At 37.7% G+C, this 24,438-nt stretch overlaps 1 protein-coding gene and 1 long non-coding RNA gene across 45 annotated transcripts in view; one reads left to right on the top strand and one right to left on the bottom strand.

The window, feature by feature from the left end:
* The window catches only part of agrn (agrin), a 467,750-nt gene that overhangs the window by 113,599 nt on the left and 329,713 nt on the right, over positions 1–24,438 (bottom strand). For 22 of the 44 annotated variants that reach the window (XM_087305965.1, XM_087305953.1, XM_087305961.1 and 19 more), the window contains 3 exon segments: positions 21,222–21,443; positions 9,161–9,361; positions 6,686–6,886 (listed from right to left, as the gene is read on the bottom strand). The exons of 5 other annotated variants lie outside the window; for them this stretch is intronic. In XM_087305965.1, coding sequence (XP_087162091.1) covers positions 6,686–6,886; positions 9,161–9,361; positions 21,222–21,443 — 624 coding nt within the window. 44 annotated transcript variants of the gene reach the window in all.
* On the top strand, positions 10,904–18,322 carry LOC147831298 (uncharacterized). Its single transcript, XR_015523573.1, has 3 exons — positions 10,904–13,687; positions 15,680–16,085; positions 16,178–18,322. It is a non-coding gene; the product is annotated as an uncharacterized LOC147831298 (long non-coding RNA).

Genomic DNA, 24,438 nt, shown 5'->3' with positions numbered 1-24,438 from the left:
ATTAAAAAGCATAGCTTGCTAAATAAACATATTGATATTTTTAAAAAAGCCCTGTGTATTAATAATAAAAAAATACACACACATTCACACACATGCACACATACACATTCTGAATACTATGAACTCCAACACAAGCAACTAAACAAGTCAGCTCCACATTTGTGAAGAATCAGAACTGATAGTATTCATTTCCAGTCGTTAACAGTAACACAAAGCAATTGTGCCCTGCATACAGCCATTAGCAATTCACCACACGCTCTCATCCCCTCATCAGCAATACAGTAAATAATACGCTTAAATGAAGCTTTCTAAACTCTGACTCTGATAAGCCTGACTACTGAGCAGTGGCGGCAATCATTTCCATATACGAGGCTCTCCGGGCCACCAAAGCCCAATCGTGCAAGCTAAGCAATAAGATGAAAGCATTTACGTGCCCAGTTCTGTTGTGCGTTAGCAAAAAGTAAAAAAAAAAAAAAAGCACCCCGCAAAAATAAATAAACCTGCTGGAGTGAGTGGAAGCGGATGGGGGAGGAGGCACTAATTAGTTTCGGTCTTTTGATGTCACTGCCACCCGCGAACCTTTCAATTAGCAAACACCAAGATGTACACATCAGCTGTCCTCAAAGCCCTTTGCCATCTCTTTAACTCAATCATGTACTTACGGGCTCCATTTAGCCATGCGCTTTCCATTAAGATGGAGAACTGAAGGAAAAAAAAGTGAGCGGGAATGAAAGCAAAGTGGGTAAACAAATTTTTTAAAACACACACACACACACACACACACACACACACACACACACACACACACACACACACACACACACACACACACACACACACACACACACACACACACACATGGTGGTATGGAGAGGTGAAAGGTTTTTTCGGCCGATGAGGAGATAGATGACGGGCAGTCGAGAGAGATACGGGTAGAAAAAATGTCAGCAAGGACAGTGACCTTCAGACTTAACTGCTAGCTTGTTGCAGGTGGCTGGGATGCCTTACTGTGAATGCAAACTCCCATGAAAACACACACACAGAGACCTTCTAAATGTCACACTTCACTTTGGTGCACAAACACACACACAAACACACACACAAGCACGCACACACACCCACACACACACTTCCTCATTCTCTTTCTTCGTTTTCCCCAGAAGAGAGTCAACATTCGCATTCATCACAGGTTGTTGACCTCTGGATCTCAGATAGAGTAAATAAACACAAACACACACACACACACACACATATACTGTTTTAGTGAGGACATTGCATAGAGTTCAAATTATTTAATATATGGTTAGTTATATCTTCTGGGGGTAATACCCCCCCTCACTCCCACTAAATACATGCTTCACTGAAAATGATTCTTTAATTAATGGTAGGTTGACAGAAACGAAAATGGCTGAATGGAGCATACACTAACCTATGTATTACTCCGTCACAAGATGGTGCCAAGCCATCAAACAGGCTAAATACTCTCTCCCTTAAATTGTTAATTTTTTATTTCAACTCATCTTTATTTCTATAGTGCTTTTACAATCGAGATTGTGTCAAAGTGGACACAATGGTTGCACCCGCTCGTATGCCAAAATTAAGGTCAATACAAAACTCGATAACTTTTCTTATTTTTTTTTTATGTAACGATGTGGACCTTTTATTATTTATTGCAATTTAATTGTATTGTAATTTATATTATTTAATTATTGTAAAAAGCACTATAGAAGTAAACCTAAATTGAACAATATCATTTTTTGGAAAATTTGTGTCCCTGAAAACAAATCAAATAGACTACAGACACAAAAATAAGACTTTTGCTGTTTGTTCAACCTATTTATTTATGTTTATTTATATATATTCAATTCCTCTTTATTTCTTAAACGCTTTTACAATGTAGACTGTGTCAAAGCAGCTTAATATAGAGGTTCTAGTAAACTGAAATTGCGTCAGTCCAGTTTTCAGCAACCCAAGCTCATTCTGAAAACAGAGCCCGTTTCTGAACACGTTTCTGGAGACCGTGATCTATGTGGCCGGAGGTATGTATGGCTGCATTTCATTTTTTCAAGCGAATGCTACAGTGCGGTGTGACGCCCCTCCTCATCGCGTTCGCTGGCTGACAGCTCACCTCCATGTGGAGGGCTCTCCCGCCGCAACCAGTTTGTCCGGTTAGCTCGTCGTGTTACGTCGGTGGAGTGGAGGCCCGGAGTTTGAGTCCGAGAAGCGAAAAAGTGTGCACAGCAGCCTCTCGCAGATTTGCGAAAACAAAAACTGCACAAATATGTACCTCCCAGGATGTATTTCTTGGTCTTCAGAAACGTCCGTGGGGCTACGTTTCCAGAATGTGCCTGGGTTGGTTTTCAGAGTTGACGTTCAGTTCAGTGTGGTTTAATTTTATTGCTGAAAGTCCAAAACTGAAGAGCATATCCATCGATGTGCAGCTCCACAAGTCTCAAACCAAGAAAGCCAGTGATGACAGTGGCACGGAACAATTTTTTAACAATTGTTGAAAGTGAAGGAAAAAACCTCAAAAGAAACTAGGTTCAGCTGGGCATGACCATTTCTTCCTTGGCCAACTTGTCATATGGCTGTCTGGAATATTCAATTCTGATTGTTCAGTCGCAAAAATCCCAAGAATAAAATGTTATCCTAATATAACAAGTGCTAGTCACCTTGACTGCAACTTAATACATCCAAATCTAACATAGGCTCATGCTGAAAACATAGCCCTATATACATTTTTGGAGATCCCGAAATATGTATCCAGAAGTAAGTATGACTGCATTTCATCTATAAAATGAACGTTACTGGGCGGTATGATGACGTTCCTTTTAGCGCTCACCAGCTGATCGCTTACTTCCATATAGATGGCTTTCCCACTGTTACCAGCTTTTCTCGCAATGTATGTCGATGGACTTGAGACACAGAGAGGAGTTGACCACAATGACGAGGTTCGAGCCCAGCAAAGAACGGTTCCAGAAAGCGGGTGAGACAATAACAGAAGCCAAAAAATAAAATAAACAATAGCAGGGTGAGAATGTGGTCAAATCTAAAAACGTGGTAAAAAGCGCTTTTCTTTTTCTGAATTGCTTTTTTTAAACTGACAGTTGGGTATAGGGAAGTGGGTGGGCGGGTCAATATGTGCTTTTGAAAACACTATTGGTTGGGTTTAGGGAAGGAGAAGGGTGGGTCAGCCGATCGGTCAGTCAGTCAGTTCGTTGACTGCGACCTTTGGTGGATTTACAAGAGAACAGCAGAAGCAAATGGCAATAGCGAGATAAATTTGAGATCTCAAAAAGCATGCACAGTGGTCTCTGGTAGATTTGCGAAAACAAAAACTGCAAAAAAATAAATAAATAAAAAAAAAAAATTGCTCCTGGGATGTATTTGCTGCTCTCCAGAAATGTATAAAGGGGTAAGTTTTCAGATTGAGCCTGGTTTGTCCAAATCCATATACAGTACTTACATCCACATTCATATGTATCTGCTTGTCTGTCCCTCTGTGTTTCTTGACAATTTGGTGCTGTCTCGTGAATGAATCATTTGCAGATTATTCTACACTCTATTCAGCGGTTTTGACTATTTGTTGCCATTGTGACTAAATAATGTCTAAGTTAGTGTATGCTCCATTAGCTGTTTTTTTTCTGTCAGCTTTTTGTCTAAAGAATTACTAAACTATTATAGCTCAGAAAAATGTGTAGTGTCTACTTTTTATGTTTTGTCACAAGTAGCCATGTATTTAGTGGGGTAAAGTACACTCAGGATGGTTGTTTTTGCTAATTAAAGCCCTTCAGTCCTATACAACTGCCGTTAAGACTGTCAGGCTTTATCCTGCAATAACAACCACCTGGATGTACTTTACACCTTACTTATTTTTTATTGTATCAGGCTATACTATGCTAAATACTATTGAGTCCACTAAAAATTACACACAAAAAAAACTTTTTAGAGAGTAATAACAACAACAAATTGAAATAATAAACTCCATTTGCTACAACAACCAGAAAAAATGCCTTTTTTTGACAAAGCACTAAATAAAAATCCCAAAAAAGGACAGCTTTATCTACACCAATTGATGAAGCTTACAAACGGTGATTATTTAAGCCATAACTCCCAGCCCTAGAAGGTAGTTTTCTGTTTACCAGTGATTTGTCTCCCTGCAGATGGGCATTACTGAAAGACCAAGCCAGAACCTCAGAGTAATCATAATGCTGCCAACATAAAGAGCAATAGGGCATCCTGACAGCCTGCAGAAGTTCTTTATGAGAAGATACTTGTGAGAAATGGATGACTGCACACTATCCTGTTCGTCCTCTCATCCTGTGGGTGATCCAGAGCGTGTACCGATGCTTTATACACTATTATGTTGCTATTTCCACTGCATAATCCTATTTAGTAAACGTATATTCAATTAAAAGCGGGCCACAGCCCCAAGGTGATGCTCGGCTCCCACATATCGCTTTGTCTGTATCTACAATGAGGCTGACTTCAGACTAGCAGAGTGTGAAATTAAACAGGTGATAAATTCACCGCTACGGCCAGACGCAGGGAACACTGTCATTTTTCATTACCTCCAAATAAAAGAGTGAGAGAACACTGCCATTTTTTTCCAATGACTAATGAACATGCGTATTGGAGCCAGGTCTAAACAAATGAATAAAGCATCTCTGTGCAAATAAACAGCCCCTTTGGCCGCCTCTAAGAAAATGTTTTACTTTGACACTGTATTTTGCGCCCATAACCGCAAAATCATAGCAAATGGAGCATGTCGTTGGAGAGCTAAATGTAAGACAGACAACGCAGCTCTGTTTTCATCACGTTAATAACCCCCGTTTTCTATTCTTCGACGTACAAAGAGCTGCCGGCCGATGGGTTTTAGCTGGTGTTGGGCTGCTTCACTAGTCTGGAGAATGAATTGACAAAGCGGGTGTCACTGGCCTCTGGGTAGGATCTATTGACCGGACCCAGATCCCTGCAGCCTTTAACAGCAACTCCTCCACAGCTTACAGAGCTGGAAAGAAAGGTCTGATGGGGCTTACAGGGAAGAAAACATCAGATTTTTTTTCTTTTTTACTAGCAAAGAGTCTGCAGGGAATGGTTTAAGTGAGATATTACTTTAGCACTATACAGATGGATGCTGGGGGATTTTATACCATCTGAATAAAACTGGCGAGATTTTGACTATATTATTAGCAAAGTGACATTATATGCAAAGAATTTGTATATACTGTATCTTCAATCCGAAAAACAGTGGAGTAGCATGATAAAATTAGAAGTGAGATCATATATTGAAAAGGTAAACAAATGTACCCTAACATTTATGTATCTAATCAGTGTTTTTGATCTGTTAAAAAAGCATATTTTTACATTAATACTTAACATATATAGTTTGTGTAATATTTACTGTCACTATTGTTCAAACATCTGTAGATTCAAATTTGATAGAAAAATATATCATATGATATATTAAGATTTAACATGACAGTTTTTAATTGGATGCCTACTACATGCAATTGGATGCCTACTAAGACAGGATAATAATAATTTTAATACTAATAATAAACTAAAAAAGGTCATTTATTTGTATATTTTTACATTAATCCTGCTCTAATAACTCTTTAAACCTTATTAATGTGAAATTATGAAAATTCTAATTGTGATGTAAAAATAAATGACCCTATACATTTTTAATAGATTTGAGATTTTTTTAAATATATCTTCAAATGTAATTTATTACTTAGTAATGACAAAATTTAAGTTTCAGCAGCCTTTAAAAATGCTAAACAGGTGCTCAAGAAACATAAAAAAAAAATAATAAGAGAAAAATATATCTTCTAACTGACCCCATCGTTGGAAAAACCATGTATACACATCTACACTTCCTGACAAAAGTCTTGTCGTCAATTCTATCTGTGGTCACTAGACATGAACATAATTGAGCATGTCTAGGGTAAGATAAAGGAGGAGGCATTGAAGATGAATCCAAAGAATCTTGATGGGAGCCCTGCAAGAATGCTGTCTTTGCCATTCCAGATGACTTATCCACATGACTTAATAAATTATTTGAGCCATTGCAGAGATGTACAAAAGCAGTCGTTCAATCTCATGGGGGTCAAACACAATATTAATTCTTTTTCCACTGCACTGTGACTTTATATACTATACTGTACATTATTTCTATTAAGTGACAAGACTTACTGTCCTAACTAAATAATTAAAAATCAAGACATGATTATATTTTATTTTGGTAAAATAAGCATAATCTAAAAGCTTTTGCCTTTCATATAAGCCACTTCTGATGCCAAATGATCAACTTAAAGTTAAATTATTATTTGTAGTTCCTAAAACTTGGATAGGCAACAAGAATTTTGTCAGGTAGTGTAGTTAAAATACAGTAAGTAATAAAAAAAAGATACTAATACACTTACAAAGCACTGTCTCAAACACTAACAGAAAGAAAAGGAACCAAGAATGAAAACAGAGAGTGCATACTGATGCCTGCATTTCATGCTTCACATACTATGAAGGGTCACTAAGTGCAGTTGATGCAAGGAGGTTAAATTGGCCGCACTAAACTGTTTGAAGTGAATGCATTAACTCGGCTAGCCCTGAGTACAATCTGAAAACCAGCAAATAACAGGCAGTTCAGTTACCTGATCAAACACACAAACATGCAAACACCCACCTTCATCGCAGACGCCAGGCTTGGCCACCTCTATCTTAATCTGTTTCTGACAGGAGGCCTGTCTCAGCTCGCAGTCGTTGTTGTATGTGTTGCCGTCGCTGCCACACACGGGTTTCACCGGCTGACCTGTGCACTGCTGACACTCACACTTGTTGTTCACGCACTGCGACCCCCAGCTACACACAGTGCTGCCACAGGTTTCTGATCACACAAACAACACATGCAAATCACAGGATAGGAGAGTTGAGACACGAAGACACGCATGCTCACATCCGAAATAAACCTCCTCTACAAACTCGGAATGCATTCACATGGGATTCTGCTATGTAAAAACCATGTGAAATCATGTACCATGCATAACATGATTTGGAGAGAGTGCTAAAAGTGTTTCTTGTGTTTTGACAAGAAAACGGCACTGCAAAAGCATGTTTCTGTTCAGTAGTTTGTCTTGATTCCCAGTAAACCAAATGAAGCAATTTAGAACACAAGTTACTTGAGAGGTAAAACTAGAAAAGATAGGGCTTTTTTCTTTAGATAGGTTTTTTTTTTAAATAAAAAAAAAACTATGGGTAATCCAAATGTTCTGTATGCTTAAACATAATTTCCTTTCATTTAAAGTGTCCCTATAGTGAATTTGTAAAGTTTTTATTTTTATTTTTGAAGGTTTCCTATAATACATTTACATCCATTCAAAGTCAGAAAACACTTTCATTTTCCTATAATATAGAATATACACATACTATACATATAATATGTAGTCACTAACTGTAGGCTAGTTCTGACCATACCATCTAAATCGGTGAGTCATTAACTGCAGACTTACTCTGTACAAATAATTTGAATTAGTGGATTCACTCTTAGCCGATTCACTCTGAACAAATCATGTGAATCTATGTGTCATTAACTACAGGCTCACTTTAAAAAGATCACCTGAATCAATGAGTAATTGACTGCCAACTTACTCTACACAGAGCATTTGAATCAGTGAGTCATTAACTGCAGACTCACTCTGAACAGATCGTTTGAATCAGTGAGTCAATAACTGCAGACTCACTCTGAATAGATCATTTGAATCAGTGGGTATTAACTGCAGACTCACTCTGAACAGATCATTTGAATCAGTGAGTCAATAACTGCAGACTCACTCTGAACAGATCATTTGAATCAGTGGGTATTAACTGCAGACTCACTCTGAATAGATCATTTGAATCAGTGAGTCATTAACTGCAGACTCACTCTGAACAGATCATTTGAATCAGTGAGTCAATAACTGCAGACTCACTCTGAACAGATCATTTGAATCAGTGAGTCATTAACTGCAGACTCACTCTGAACAGATCGTTTGAATCACTGAGTCAATAACTGCAGACTCACTCTGAACAGATCATTTGAATCAGTGGGTATTAACTGCAGACTCACTCTGAATAGATCATTTGAATCAGTGAGTCAATAACTGCCAACTCACTCTGAAGTGATCATCTGAATCAGTGAGTCGTTAATTGCTGACTACCTTGAAACAGATCATTTGAATTAGTGAGTCATTAACTGCAGACTCTGTTTAGATTGAATCACTTGAATCAGCGAGTCATTAACTGAAGATACTCAGCATTTTCCAATTGGCAGGACTCATCCATATGCCCTAATCCCTTCAAATCGTTTACCTCTAGAGTGACAGCTTCAAGGTTTTTAGGGTATAGAGATGAGTCCTTCCAAGTGGACTGTGCTGTTTAATACCAAGCAACGTCCCTGCACGAAGAATCATGGGGACACGAAGTGTGCATCAGTTGAAATTCTTAATTCTGAGGAATCATTCAAAGTGGTCATTTTTGAGCACCACAGTTTGGATCAACACTTTAATGAGGCAATAGTGATTGTTTTTGCTCCAAAGCGGCCATCTCTCTGAATCTCATTTGAATCAGTGAATCATTAACTGCAGACCCACTACTGTTTGAATGAGTTGCTGACTCAAGAACAGATGCATTGAGATTGGTCCAAGTCACATTGAACTGTTCAGTGCAGTTTGTCAACTGACAAGATTCGGTTCATTCATGAAACAGACACCGCTATCAAATCTCTTAGCAGGTGATGCTCTCTCCAGTTCAATATAACCTTTTACTCCGCTGGCTTTATCAAATGCAGTGAAGTAAAACGTGCTATAATTTATTTTGGGATGAAGTGAAGAAAAAGTAAATGTTTCCTAAAATAAAAACAGATATTTACAACAAATACTTAGGTATAATAGTAAAGTAAAAAATTCAGTAAGTTCCTCTCAACTCCAGGTAATTTTAAAGAAATCCTAATAGGGGCACTTTAAGTTACATTCTCAGGGAAAAAAAAAATTGCATTTAGTAAATGTATCTCACTGATGAAAATCAAGACAAGAAAACGACAGAAAATGCTTTCTTTACTGCAAACTGATGAGTGAACATGTCTGAAGCTGATGAATGAATTGACTGCTTGTTTCTGTGTACTCACTGCATTCTCCATGGGCCACCACCTTGAGATCCAGCTGTTTAGTGCAGGCTTGGACGTTGAGCTTGCACTCGTTGTCATACGTGGTGCCGTCGCTGCCGCATACGGGCTGCCGTGTTTCCAAACAGCCTTTAGGGCACACGCACCGGCCAGTCTGGGCATCACAGATCGCGCCAAACGAGCAGTTGGTGCAGGACTCATCTGCTGAAGAGAAGAGTGACGTCAGTGGAGAGATTCAGGCTACAGATTCACACCATCGCTCACTGGGATCAGCCTCAGCTGCCCGGCCTCCTGTCTGCTTTGCTGAAATCTCACTACAAAGTCTGGGCTGAAGCTTTCTTCCGGTGTACAGATGGGAGAAACACGACTCTGGTGCATGCAGGCATAATGGAGGATCTCACAGCACCATCCACTTATCTCACATACGTCATTCTTAACAAAATATTGACACTAAATATTATTTATATTTAATTATAAACAATTATGTACAGTTAAATTCAGAATTATTAACCTTTCATAGCATTTCGTTAATTAACGGCCATGTGTAACTCAATTAAATATTTAACACATAAAAAGATAACTACAAAACATTTCATTTTTCCCATAATTTTAATTCCTTATTATTACAGATTATATGGGAATGAGGGACTTTATTCAGGTTTTTAAGTGTTTTTAAAAAATAATGAATTACAGTTAACATGTTAAATTGATATCCTCTTGTTTCTCAGATGTCTCCCTATGATTATCGAGAGCCCAATTAATCAGTAAAATAAATCGTGGATCCAACCGGGATGAAGGGAGGGAGGGAGCCCGGCCGGTGACAATTACACCAGGGGGATTGCATTAGAGCAACTGCTATCACATTCAATTAGTGCTGGGGTAATAACAGCACCTGATTTAGTGTTAATGGAGAGAGGTCTTTATGCATAAATCTCTCGTCTCTCTTCCACCAACCTGTTTATTGCACATTAATAAAGTGACCTCACCTCCGCTCGGGATCTGCGCTCAGTCAACCTCGGGGACCGACTTATTAAAAGCAGATGCAGCACGTTTTTGCCCAGCGGCCGCCCAAAAGCGCTTCGTCTTGACAGACCAATGCAGGCAGATAAATCACATTCTCATGGCTGCTGGTATTCGCCTTTATCAGCATGTGTGATAAAGGCATTGCTTTATCAGTTGCAACATGTTTCCATGCTTTCAGAGGCTCGGCAGAGGCGAGAGTAATAGATACGGTGCTGTGTTACGTATAAACAACAATTCAGCGCTGGACTCCTGATACCAGTATAGACAGAGCGGCCTTTAGGGCAGAGCTTAAGGGAAACCAGGAGAGAATCTGTTCATTCAAAAACAGATATAGCCTATCATTTGCACAAACTCATGTCATTTTCGAACGCTTTCTTATGCGAACAATTCTGAATAATGCTTTTCTCTTTTATGTGCAATTTTAGTGAATGGAGATGGGAGGTTTTGCCATTCAAAAAGAGCACACAAGCACCATAAAAGTATTGTAGAAGCATACAAAAGGATTGTGCAGTTTTGTGTCATTTATACGGTACAGTAAGTGTTTATAAGGTACACAGTAAAAAAAATGCTGGCTTCTACATGATCGATTTAAGTTAGGACAACATGAAGAAATTAAGTTAACATAAAACTTAAAGTTGTCTAAAAAAAGCTTATTTTTTCAATAAGTAGGTTAAACAAGCAGCAAACGTTATTTATTTTTTATTTTTTTTGAGTGTCATTGTTGTCATTGTTGACAGTAGTCATTGAGATATGGAGATTGATTTGTGAATGGATTTGTTAGGCTTTGTGGTTTTTGTGGCTTTGATCAACACTAATTCTCTTGTGAATGTGCAAGGTAAAGCCAGAATTGATGATGTGATAATATAATAAATAAATACAGAAAATAAACTTAAATTGTTCACCCTAAATAAAAATAAACAAATCCTAATAATTTCCTCACCAAAATTTGGGAAAATATTTCCCTATTTTTTTCCAATAAATGCAAGTGAACGGCACTCAACATTTTGTTAAAGATTTATTTTTGGCCTTTTTGCCTGTATTAAATAGGACAGTATTTAGACAGGAAGCAAAGTGCGAGAGAGAGAGAGAGGCTCGGTAGGGTAGGGAAATGTCCTCGAGCCAGGATTCAAACTCAGGATGCCCTGACGTGCTATTGCACCATATTTCTACCCGCTAACCACTAGGCTACTGCGCCGTCGGCACTCAACTTTTTTGACTGTTCATATTTAGGCAGCTTCAAAGTGATTCACATGATCCAAGTATCAAATAAGTCAGCTGATGTCACCTTTTTTTTTTTTAGTCGTGTGTAAAAGTCAAAAGGTTATTGCTTCATGTTCATATTTGTTTTACAGTATGAGAAAAGTTTGTAGTCCTTTGCATGTTCCTCTTAAATACATTGTTGTATTCTTAAACCTTAATAATTACAACAAAGGCTCATTGGAAATGACGTTTTTCAGTCTATGTTTTTATGAAAGCATAAAAGTGTATTTAAACATAAACTTTACTACAGTTTCAAGGTAAAATGAACGCTACAGGGTAGTATGACTTTTGTTCTTTTTCACACTAATGATATTTGAGACATAGCATAGATGAGTAAAGAATTATTTATGTGCAGTTTTTGCACAACACCAAATAATTTTCATATTATGTCCCTGACTTTTTATCAAATTTGCTTGGCTTGTGATGCACAGCACTTGGGTTTGAGTTTTAGTAAAGCACATTTTCCCAAAAGAGAAAAAGCAATGTGAAATCATGGTAAAACTACTCCATGTGATTGCAGTGCACTTTACTCTAATGTTTGCTTTTGAAAACACTATTGGTTGGGTTTAGGGAAGGTTTTAGGTCAGTGGTTCACTAGGTGGTCTATACAACAAGCCCCACCTTTATATGGACGTGTACAAGAAAGCCTTGTATCACAAACAAATACCAAAATCTAGCTTAAGTAACGTATTTCAGCTGGGCTAAAATGTAAACAACGCCCCCTAGTGGTTGTCATCTGATTTCTCACCAGATTTCACTGGTAATTTAGCATTCCCAAATCTACATATTTTACATTTCGTAAAAATGTAGGTTTATTTCCAGAGCCTCAGATAAAACAAAATGCTGCTCAGCTGATCAACAATGTACAGTAGATCAATTTGGATCAACTAACAATTTATCTTTTCCCAGTACTGGCTTGGGGCTGGCGTAAAACATATACTGGATAAGTTGGCAGTTTATTCTGCTGTGGCGACCCTTGATAAATATAGGACAAAGCCAAAGCAAAATGAATGAATGAATAATGCTTAATCTAATCTAACATTGTTCAATGGATTTTTAGTTGTTTGATCGCTTGCTTTAGATGGAAAAAATTATTGAATGATTTCATCCCAAATTTGCTCCTGAAACAAAGTCATACTTCTTGGATAACCTGGGGGTGAACAAACAATAATTTCTGAAGGAAGTCATACGGGCTTGTTGATGACAAGTTTCATTTTTGGGTGAACTATTCCTCCAAAAGAGACTTGCAAACTGCTCTCTTTCGTATGGAGAAAAGTAGGAGAATTGTTAATGTCAGGTACAGAACAGCGTTTTTTTTATTATTTGTGAATAACCATAAAAACTCCCTGGTGATTGGTGCTTGGGCAAGGGCACCCGCTCTATTAGTCTGTTCCGTCTCCTCCTAGTTTTTATTTACTGCCCTCTCACTCCTTCAGCAGCCTGATGATTTTTCTTCCGCTTCCAGCTCAGTGTCTTGCAGGTAACCTATATTCCCCAACTGTGGCCAGTAACATTTCAATCACCAGTAAAAAGTGCTTATTTGCTGCTGACTCGTTGGCTGTTCTTTCATTTCCTTGCATATAAATATATACGTATTGGCTCTCGGAGGGGCAGATATCAAATACTCCATTACAACGAGACGCTTCCCTGTGGCGGCACGACAAGGTCAGCCGCCACTCAAAATGTGAGGGGAAAAATCTGAATAATAAACAACGCCAGTCATATCTCTATCAGGCCTGCACCTGAACTATAAAGATAAAGGTGTCTATGAGTCTCCCCTCTATGCTGAGTGAAGAAAATGAAATGAAATTTGGCCACGAGCACATCATATTCTCACTCATGTTGGTGAATTGTGGCAACATATAAGCCTTCATGAATAAACACACACACAAACACAGCTGGGGTCCTGAAGCAGAGAGACTGGGGTCTGAATGGGCCCGGGTAATTAAAAGCGATAATAATAAAAGTAACTTGTGGTTGTTTAGTGTTTTACCACAGCTGTTTTTAGCTGGTCAATGCTGATCTCAATTATGTCTAAATCACATGTGCAAAAGATCTAAACCAGCTTTATCATGTTGAACATCGCCTGATATAAATCAATTTGGGTCTTTAGATGTTTCTTGACTCAAATTAAATAACGGAAAATCATGAAATGTTTATATCCAAAATAATCCTGTCCTTTGTCTGATGTTCTGTGCCAGTTCGTCGTTGATTATTTCCTTGATTTGCTGTGTCCAGTCCAGAGATGTATAGTAACGAAGTAGAACTACTTCACTACTGTACTTAAGTACTAAAAGGCAGTATCTGTACTTTACTGGAGTATTATTTTTTTCTCCTACTTCCACTTTTACTTAAGTACATATTTTCCATGAGTTTAATACTTTTACTCCGATAGATTTTTTATGTGCTGCATCGTTACTCGTTACTAGGGGTGTCAAAATGATTGATATCAGTTCAGTATTAGGTCATAACGGTTATTACGTGATGACGTCATTTATCTCCTATGCGCGATGTCGCAATACTATGGCGAAGGACGGAGGCGCGAGGGCGAGGCGGCACAGCATACCCGCTAGTTAACTATTAGGGAGAAATGTTGTAAAACTTCACCTCTGCCTATCTCTCGCTCTCTCACTTTGGACATTTGACCCGCTGGCCAGTTTGTCTCTTCTTAGCTGTTAAAGCTGTGGATCCAGACATGAGCGTGTCTCATGATGTGCAATTAAGTTTTCTCCACTGTGTCTATTACCTGTGATAATCGCGTATTCTTCCCGCCATGGGTGAACAGCGCTTATATTTCTAAAGCCCTTTCTATTGAGGACAATAACCAATCATAGCCGTGTAAGACCCGCCTGTCATCGCTCAAAAAGCAGGCGGGATAATATTGACATGAGTTTATTAGCTGTAAATGCTCTTACTGTCTTCTGTGCATGAGTTTTGTTTGATACATCCAGAAAGAGTGTTTTCTTTGAGCAGGTCAAATTAAGGGCACAGTTCGTAGAAATAGAATTTTTTTTGATTGCATTTCTTAACTCCTAATGTCGCTAGTTAACACAATCAGTGCATTTTTATTCAACACCACATTATTTCAAAAAATATCAGCCTCTACCAAATGGTTGAGATGTTGGTTTATGGTAAAAGTACCAGAATTAATAAATATACTACAGAAAATATGAACTGTAAGACCAATTTCATTAAAAACATAATAAAAATAAATAAAAATTATTACTAAATCATAGCCATAAGCCATAAAATATTTCAGATTTTCATTTAACACAGTAATATACACGTTTTCCAGTTTTTTTTACAATAAAATCAAAATCAAGTGAATTAGTGAAGCAGGATTTAGTTTGCTTGTTTAGTTTAGTTTCACGAGTGCTTCCAGAAGACAGAACTCCTGTTTATTGTGGTATTAACCAATCAAACTTCAAAACTCCCAAAGTGTGAGTGTGTCTTTGTGTGTGTGTGTGTGTGTGTGTGAGTGAGAGTGAATAATGTGTGAATAAGAGAAAACAACAGTGTGATTGTACCTGTGTGTGCATCTGTGTGTGTGTGTGTGTGTGTGTGTGTGTGTGTTTAAGAGAGAGTGTAAAGACATTACATACGTTGCAATTGTTCCCACAATTCACAAAAATGTGTGTGTGAGAGAGAGAGATAGAGAGAGAACTGTGTGTGTAAGAGTGTATGAATGTGTGAGAGTGGGGAGAGAGTGTACATTTAGGTGTGTGCAGGGCAGTGTGTGTGTGTGTGTGAGAGAGAGAGAGAGAGAGAGAGAGAGAGAGAGAGAGAGAGAGAGTATGTATGTGAGTGAACATGCTGAATTATCTCATCAGTGAAGAGATTTTCTGGTAAAAGGGCCTGACGATGTGAGTTCTTGTACCATAGAAACTATTTACAGAGAAAAACAGTATGATAAGCCATGTTTCTTTTCGTTCTGCTTAATCAAGTACCCCAAAAAAGATATTTAAAATAAACAAAACAATTAGTGTATTTTGACTGCTTTCTTTAATAACTACATTACACAATACTTGTACTTTTACTTTCAGTACTTGAGTAGTAAATTTTGAAATAAACTACTTGCAATACTTAAGTACAAAAAATGTTGAATACTTTTGTACTTCCACTTAAGTATGGTGCTTAAAGAGCACTTCTACTTCTACTCAAGTCAATTTTTGATAAAGCACTTGTACTTTTACTTAAGTATGGGTCTCTAGTACTTTATACATCTCTGGTCCAGTCCAGCTCTCCCTTGCCAGCCCAGTCAAGTTTGTGTGCCTTTTTGTGTTTAGTTCTGTTTTCCCCCTCAGGGTGGGTTTTGTTGCCTTTTGTTTTGTTTTTAGTAAATAAAAGCCATCATACATCGCATTTGAGTTCTCGCTCCCTCATCCTCCCTAAGGGACCATGACAAGGGGGTCTGTACAACAAGCCCCACCTTCTTGTACAAGAAAGCTATGTATCAGAAACATATATCAAAATGTACCTTAATAAACATATTTCAGCTTTGCAAAAATCTAAAAAGCACCTTATCTGTGTCATCTGATTTCTCGTTTGAAACATGAAATTTAGTTTACCTGAAGTTACTTATTTTATGTTTCTACTTTACAGTAAGCCTCAGATTTAAAAAAAAGCTATTCAGCCAAACAACAATGTACAGTAGACCAAATTGTGTTTAGCACTGTCCTTTCTTCAAAAAAAAAAAGAACAAAAAAAAAAACACTTTTCCAAAAATCTAAACAAAAGAACAAAAAACATTGTTATATACAGTTGAAGACAACATCATTAGCATGCATGTGAAGTTTTTTTTCGTATCAAAATCGTATCAAAATTGGGGTTTGGATATGCGGGATTTCAAAATCGCTTTACAGCACAATTTTTCCACAGTTTGGTATTTGAACCAATCATAACACAGCGCGCCTAAACAGAAAACAGGAGACTGAATAGCCAGTGTATTAACCTTATTCTTCACTTCACAGTGTGCTTGTTTTTGCGATTGTTTTAGTCTTCCAAATCAATTGCCTATGGGAAAAATGATTAGCAATATAAACGTCAGAAAACGGTCTATCCACGTGCTCTACAAACAAGTGTTTGCATGACTATCCAGACCAAGTAAAATAATATAATAAGAAAATATCAGTTTGCAACATCAAGCAGCATAACATGCTGTTTTTAACTTCTAAAAATTAATAGAAGTGAATAAGACTGGAAGTCTGGAGCCAAAAAAGATTTAAATGGCCACGCCCACTCGTACATTAAAAATAGGGTGAATACAGGGATGATGAGTTCAGCACAGGATGACTTTATGCCAAAAGAGTCAACATCTGAGGTATTGGATTAAATTACTTTGGATACAGGAAGGCTGATGTATGACAGAACCAGGTAAATTTGTAAGTCAATCATATATCATGTCTAAAAGCGCATGGAAAGTGAGCATGTCACTTCTTTCAGCATTTTCAACATGCTTTGTGGTCGCTCCTTTTTTTTGTTACTCTGTGACCATCAACCATTTTCTCAGAGGATGACAAACTAACAAAATGCTGTAGCTGTGACACAAGTTTTATGTATGGAAAGAGTTAAAAAGCACTTGGTGTTTGGGTGTCTTGTGTTTGTCTGAGGTAACCGAAATGTGTATATTCCATTAGTGTGCGAATTAAGTGTATTCTGACCTGATACATCTTACTTTAGGACAAACTATGCAAACAAGCCATCTAATTTGACTTTACTTTTAGGATATATGTAGAAACAAACACCTATTTTATGAGGACATGTGGTTTTCTCCACATCTTGTGAACTCTTATGGTGTCTATTGGTGCTCTAAATCAGATTGTTAAATTACTTTTTTATCAAATGGACTGATTGGCGCAATTATGCATTCACAATGGTATGAAACGTCATAGGGGTGGTCAAATGGATGTCTAATATTTTAAATATTAACATTATTATTTAAAATACAGATCAGAGTGAACTTTTATCTCAGTTTCAAAGCACTGACCCCCGCCACACATTTTGTTTTGATGTCCATCAGGGGGATCGAGGCTTAGGAGGGTCAATCCCCTCAACCCCCCTGTAATTCGCACCCTGTATTCCATACAAAGTATAAAGCTGATCAATCAGTTCTTGTTACGTGACTTGCAGTGTGGCATTCTGAAATGTAAAATTTAAAGTTTGTCTGAAAAGAGATGTTTTCAGCTGGGTGCACCTGGCAACGAACACGTGACGCTCTCAATATATGAACGCAGTCCATTGAAAATAATGAACTTGTGCGTGCAAAGATGTGAATGGTCTATTTCACAGCAGCATCACAGAGAGGTCTATGATCTATGCAAGACAAAACAAATCTGTGAACACACACACAACTACTTCTGATATTTGGTCAAGCAGTACATCAGAGCCTTACTTGAGTTTGACAGCACGCATGCTCACACACGTTTGTTTTGCTATAGGTGTGTTCTAGAGAAAATTTGTCACAGTTTTGCTAGGTGATTTTTATTTCATTTAATGTCTGTTTTAGATACGTTAAAGGTCTTTGATAAAGATCTAAATGTTTCAGATTCACACTGTAATCACAGATTCAGTCTGTCTGTGACAAAATCATGGATAAAATGGAACCAGTGACCTTGTTGCTGTGAGGGAACAGTGCTAACCACTGATTTCCTATATATTTTCTTCTAGATAAAGTCGTATTTCTTTTAGTTTCACTGGAATAAAAGCTGTATTTATTTTATTTAACCCCATTAAGATTTTATTTCTAGATACAATTGGATAGGAGGGGTTTAATCCTTTTGACTTCAGCTCTACATCTTGGACAACCTGGAAATAAGAATGAGGGAATAATTATTTTTAGGTTAAATATCCCTTTAACATGAGGAAGAAAGTCACACAGGCATGATGATGATGACTAGTTTCATTTTTTTGATTCTCTATTATTCTACAGGAAACTAGTAAAATAATCTCATTCACCGGCATAAAGGAAAGAGCATTGTTAACATCAGGTACCGAACACTGCTTTTTTGCCATAAAAAGCACTGCTTCCGACAGCGACACACATAAGCTTTCACCATTGAACACACACAAACACAGCTGGGGTCTAGAGGCAAAGACTGGTTTGAATGGGCCTGGATAATTAACAGCGATAATAATAGAAGTCACTTGTGGTGGAGAGCGTGTTTGTGTACACAGCACTAAATGAACAGCGTTTACTCTTGTATGGTGAGCTGCTGCTGCCGCTCTTTACTGGCCCTTTCCATTGACACCTGCTTCAGCGAGAGGCCGGACACATCATTACTGCTGTGATGCTGTAATGGATGGATTTTCAAAACTACAATGATTATTTCCAGCTGGGAAAAAAAGGTCAATGCCGTTTAAGGTGATTATGGTCGTTTATGTAAGGCCATAGAGGCTTTTTAGCTGGGCAGACATGGTTTATTAGCTCTGATTGTTTGTCCAACATGATCTAACGTGGCTCAATTATCTTTCCACATTTTAAGTTTATGAAAATAAATTAAATTAAAAGAGTTATAATTGTTCTTTTTTAAAGCCTCATTTTACACGTCACTTAGATTCAAGGAGTACAGTTTTACTGTTTTTGAATCTATTCAGCAAATCTGTCTGGCTGGAGCACTTTTAGCTTAGCTTAGCATCGATCATTGAACCAGATTAGCATTTTGTTCAAAAAATGACCAAAGAGTTTAGATAATTGTCCTATTGTGGTTACATTGTGCATTAAGAGCAACGAAAAATGAAAAGTTGCTATTTTCCAAATCAGTATGTCTAGGAACTATACTCTTGTTTCTTCGTAATAATCAAGGAACTTTGATCAAGAAGCTAATGGTCTAATTCGATTTAATTATCTATGCTAAGCTAACAGTGCTCCTGCCAGACCATGAGCTTGGCTGAATGGGTTTAAAAATTATTGAAGAGTTGAGATAATTTTTCTATTTGAAGTGTGACACTTCTGTAGAAACGTGAACTAAGACCAACGAAAAATGAAAAATTGCTACTTTCTAGGTCGATATGTTTAGGAACTATACTATTATTCCTGCATAATAATCAAGGAACTGTGATCAAGAGGCTAATAGTCTAATCAGATTCAAAGATCTATGCTAAGCTAGGCTAAAAGTGCTTCTGCCAGACCATGAGTTTGACTGAACGGGTTCAAAAATAACCAAACAATTTATTTTTTTTATTATTTAAAGGGTGACACTTCTGTATTAACACAGTGTACTAAGACCAATAAAAAAATGCAATGTTGCTACTTTCTGGGTCAATATATTTAGGAACTATACTCTCATTCCTGCAAGGAACTTTGAACAAGATGCTAATGGTCTAATCCGATTCAATGATATATGCCAAGCTAAGCTAAAAGTGCTCCTGCCAGACCATGAGTTTGGTTGAATGGGTTTAAAAATGATCAAAGATTTTAGATAATTTTTTCTATTTGAAGCATGACATTTCTGTAGTAACATTGTTTACTAAGACCAATGAAAAATGAAACATTGCTACTTTCTAGGTTGATATGTTTAGGAACTATACTCTCATATCTGCGTAATAATCAAGGAACTTTGATCAAGATGCTAATGGTCTCCGCTGAATCTTCGATTCAATGATCTATGCTAAGCTAAGCTAAAAGTGCTCCCGCCAGATCATGCATTTGGCTGTATGAGTTCAAATATGGTAAAACTCAACTTATAACCTTTAACAAAAAAGTGGAGTGTATCTCTAAGTTATATTAGATTGACCTTGATTTTATAAAGGTCAGTTTACTATATTATTAGCTAAAATGAAATTAAGCGTATTACTTTCAAACTAATTCCTGTTTCACATTTCAAAATCATGAAATTACTTTTTTAATTCCACATTTTCTACGATTGTGGGAATACCACTGTATAATTACATTCTACATTTGGAAAAACAAAACATTTTCAATCCATTGATTCCAAAAATAAATCCATCAAAGCCAACCATTTCTAAAATCCTCTCTATCCACTCCCAAATCACCCGTTTAAATTGTTCACATTATATGTATGGGAAAAAATACAACCTTGGCTCCACCCAGACCTGTTTCTGTGAGTTAAACCTCTGTGGGTAGTTAATCTGATGTTCCAGAAGCCTGTGAGGAGAGAGATATCACTCTCATATGTCATTTGCTATCTGGCAACATATACAGCATGATGGGCGGCACTGCAATAAAGAGCAAGCGTGGCCTGTAGCGATCTCTTCTGAGATGGATCCTGCTGCTACCAGATGACCCCCGGCGTCCATTTCAAACTCCTCACTGGAGGCAAGGCTATTACACACACGCATGTATAAACCGCATGACACAATAGTTCCACCTCATTCTTCCTGAACGTAAGCTGACAGCGAACGAGACAGGTTTTTCAAAGTTTCCCAGTAAAAAAAAATCCACTTAATATTCCCCTCCCAAGCGAAAGCACAAAGACAGCCATCGAAAATGATTTACAAGTCTTTTGTAAAGAACGCACATAAACACGCGTTTGTTTGGGGGGCGAGCAGGCCTCTCTGTAGACTTATCTAGAGCGAGCTTACAAAAGCCCGACAAAAAAACCCATGACTCACGCAAACAATTACTGTGAAGGATGCTGCCCTCTTTAATTCTAACTTAAGTGCATCGTTTCAACAAAAAAAAAAGGTTGCGGAGGAGGAAAATTACAGTCCTCTCTTGAAATATCGGTGGAGTGCTTAAGTGCAGGGGGTGGACGAGGATGAAAGGCAGTGAGGGAGTGAGTGGCATCAATGCATGTGTGTGTGTGTTTGTGTTTGGACTTACCACATGGTCCTTTGTGTTGCATCTGTATCTGTTTCTGAAGAGCGCATCCCATGGCCTTCATTTGACATGAGCTGCTGTACGTGTGCCCATCGCTGCCGCAAACAGGGTCTTGGTCCTGCGGACAGGCGTCTGAGCATTCACACACTGCTTCGCTGTTCTTCACCACGCACACGGCTCCAAACTCGCAGGTCTTCTTCAGGCAGGGGCTCTCCAGGTTAAGATCTGCCCCAAAAAGCAGAGAAACAAGTTATCGTTTGACTTATAGGAAGAAGGAAAAGAAAGTGAGGGGGAGGAAGTGTAGTTCAATTTGTAGTAAGCGTAGTGCTTAATCTGGATTCTGTACACACTGGTTTTGGCTATTTATGATGATGATAACTGAATCCTATACAGCCAAGCTATCTAAGTAAACATTGTAGGATCCGGAGTGACTCCCCTTTTCTATTCACACAAACATGTATCTATGTCAAACATTGCCGGGTTTGCATATGGTGCAAAAATGTAATGAATTCCCCCTATATTTAAAATGGTTTTCAGACCCATTACCACTGCAGTGTGTGTGTGATCTAGTGTGACTCCAGTATTCTGTTCACACACGATACATCAACTTATTTGAATTACTCCTCCATTTGATGTGGTTTTTCACCCATACCGTAACCACTGCAGTGTGTGTGATCTAGTTTGACTCCAGTATTCTGTTCACACATAATCCAAGAACATATTTGAACTACTCCTGCATTTGAATGTTTTTGTACCCATAAGCACTGCAGTGTGTGTACGATCTAGTGTGACTCCAGTATTCTGTTTACACATACAATAAATTATTTGAATTAATCTTGCATTTGAATGTGTTTTGCACCCATACTGTAACCAATGCAGTGTGTGTGATTTAGTGTGACTCCAGTATTCTGTTCACACATAATAAAATAAATTATTTGAATCAATCTTGCATTTGAATGTGATTTTGCATCCATACTGTAACCACTGCAGTGTGTGTGATCTAGTGTGACTCGAGTATTCTGTTCACACACGATACATCAACTTATTTGAATTACTCCTGAATTTGAATGTGTTTTTTGCACCCATAACCACTACAGTGTGTGTGTGTGGGATGTAGTGTGACTCCAGTATTCTGTTCACACATAATAAAATAAATTATTTGAATCAATCTTGCATTTGAATGTGATTTTGCATCCATACTGTAACCACTGCAGTGTGTGTGATCTAGTGTGACTCCAGTATTCTGTTCACACACGATACATCAACTAATTTGAATTACTCCTGAATTTGAATGTGTTTTTTGCACCCATAACCACTACAGTGTGTGTGTGTGGGATGTAGTGTGACTCCAGTATTCTGTTCACACATAATAAAATAAATTATTTGAATCAATCTTGCATTTGAATGTGATTTTGCATCCATACTGTAACCACTGCAGGGTGTGAAATCTTTTGCGACTCCAGCATTCTGTTCACACATGACATAGCAACTTATTTGATTACTCCTGCATCTAATTGTGTTTTTAGCACCCATAACCACTGCAGCGTGCGTGTTTGTGTGTGTGTGTTTGTGTGATCTAGTGTAATAAAATAACTTATTTGAATTATTCCTGAATTTGAATGTGTTTTTGCACCCATAACCATCCCAGTGTGTGACTCAATTGTGACTCTACTTTAACTAATTACTGGACTGCATCTAAATGTGTTTTTTGCACCAATAACCACTGCAGTGTGTGTGTGTAAGATCTAGTGTGACTCCACTATTCTGTTCACACACAATACAATAACTTTTTGGAATAATTCCTCCATTTGAATGTGTTATTCCACTCATGACCACGGCAATGTTTGTGAGTGTGACCTTAGTATTCTGTTCCCACACGATACAAAAACTTAACCGAATTACTCATTTACTTGCTTAAATTTAAAATTAAAGTTGGACTCCAGTACAACAATTTATTTGAGTCACTCCTGAATTTGAATGCATTTTCACACCATAGTAAGTGTGTGTTTAATAATTACATCAGATAATCATCAAAATGATGCTATAATTATCTCTAAATTGAAAGCATTGTAGATTTGAGAGTGAGTCCGGTATTCTGTTCACACACAAACAAAAATGGATTCGCTCTTGTATTTAAATGCAGTTTTTACATTCATAACCACTGCACTATGTTTGCAAAATATAATTCCTCAGAAGCACCTGAGATACATCAGAATGTTCCTATTATTATTTTATATCAAAGCCTCCCGTATTCCTTTCACTAACAGCAAAGTGCAATAACAATGGATTCCCTTTTGAATGCTGCTGTTACACTCACAAGTGCAGTGTGTATGTGATCTATGATTTAGTAGAAATGTTTGACTTAAAAATGGCAAAAAGCAACTTGTTTGTCTTCCAATAATGCTTGATTGTCTAAGAAAATGTACTAAGAAGCGCTTACTAAACAGACACACATTTCGAACGGTGCAGCTGTAAACATGCAGCCCATTAGAGCATCCAATCAGAACACTTTTTACGTCTCACATCTCATTTCATGCATCACTAACCAAGCCTCCCTCAACTATGGATAGATTAAAAAAAAAAAAACAGACAGACAGACAAGTAAAACACAAAGCATCACCCCAGAAAAGAGAGCACTCTAGTTAATAATTCAGTGTGCAGGGTTACAGCACAGACATGAAATATGAACATGAAAGAGAGTAGCTGGGACTCTCAGTGGTGCCACAGTAAGTTCATTAACTGCTGCAGTTAGCAGACAGAGGGTCGAGGGACAGGGGGACTGAGCACAAGCCCTGTTTCTGATGTGAGCACAGAGGGGAAAAGAACAGGAGAAGAAGAGAAGAATAATTGGGTCAGCAGTAAACCAGCTCAGCTCACATCCTCAAGAGGAGAACCTTTCGTCACCAAACAAGGTCTCATTTTGCCCAATCAGGAGAAGATTTAACAAAACAGCAAAGACAGATAAAGTATTGTGGACAGGGATGAAGATGGTTTCTGGGGGAGATTCTGTAAAATAATTCTCATTTAATTTTATCAAATAAAAAAAATAAATAAAAAGGGCTAATAATTTTGTCCTTAAAATGGGGATTTAAAATGTTTTATTCTAGCCTAAATAAAACAAATAAGACTTTCTCCAGAAGAAAAAAAAAACATTATCAGACATGCTGTGAAAATGTCCTTGCTCTGTTAAACATCATTTGGGAAATATTTAAAAAAGAAA

This window comes from Danio rerio, chromosome 23 (assembly GCF_052040795.2).
Source record: "Danio rerio strain M-AB ecotype USA chromosome 23, GRCz13ab, whole genome shotgun sequence".
NCBI lineage: Eukaryota > Metazoa > Chordata > Actinopteri > Cypriniformes > Danionidae > Danio > Danio rerio.
Note: the sequence above shows the minus strand (reverse complement) of the source record. Positions and strands in the feature narration are given on the sequence as shown.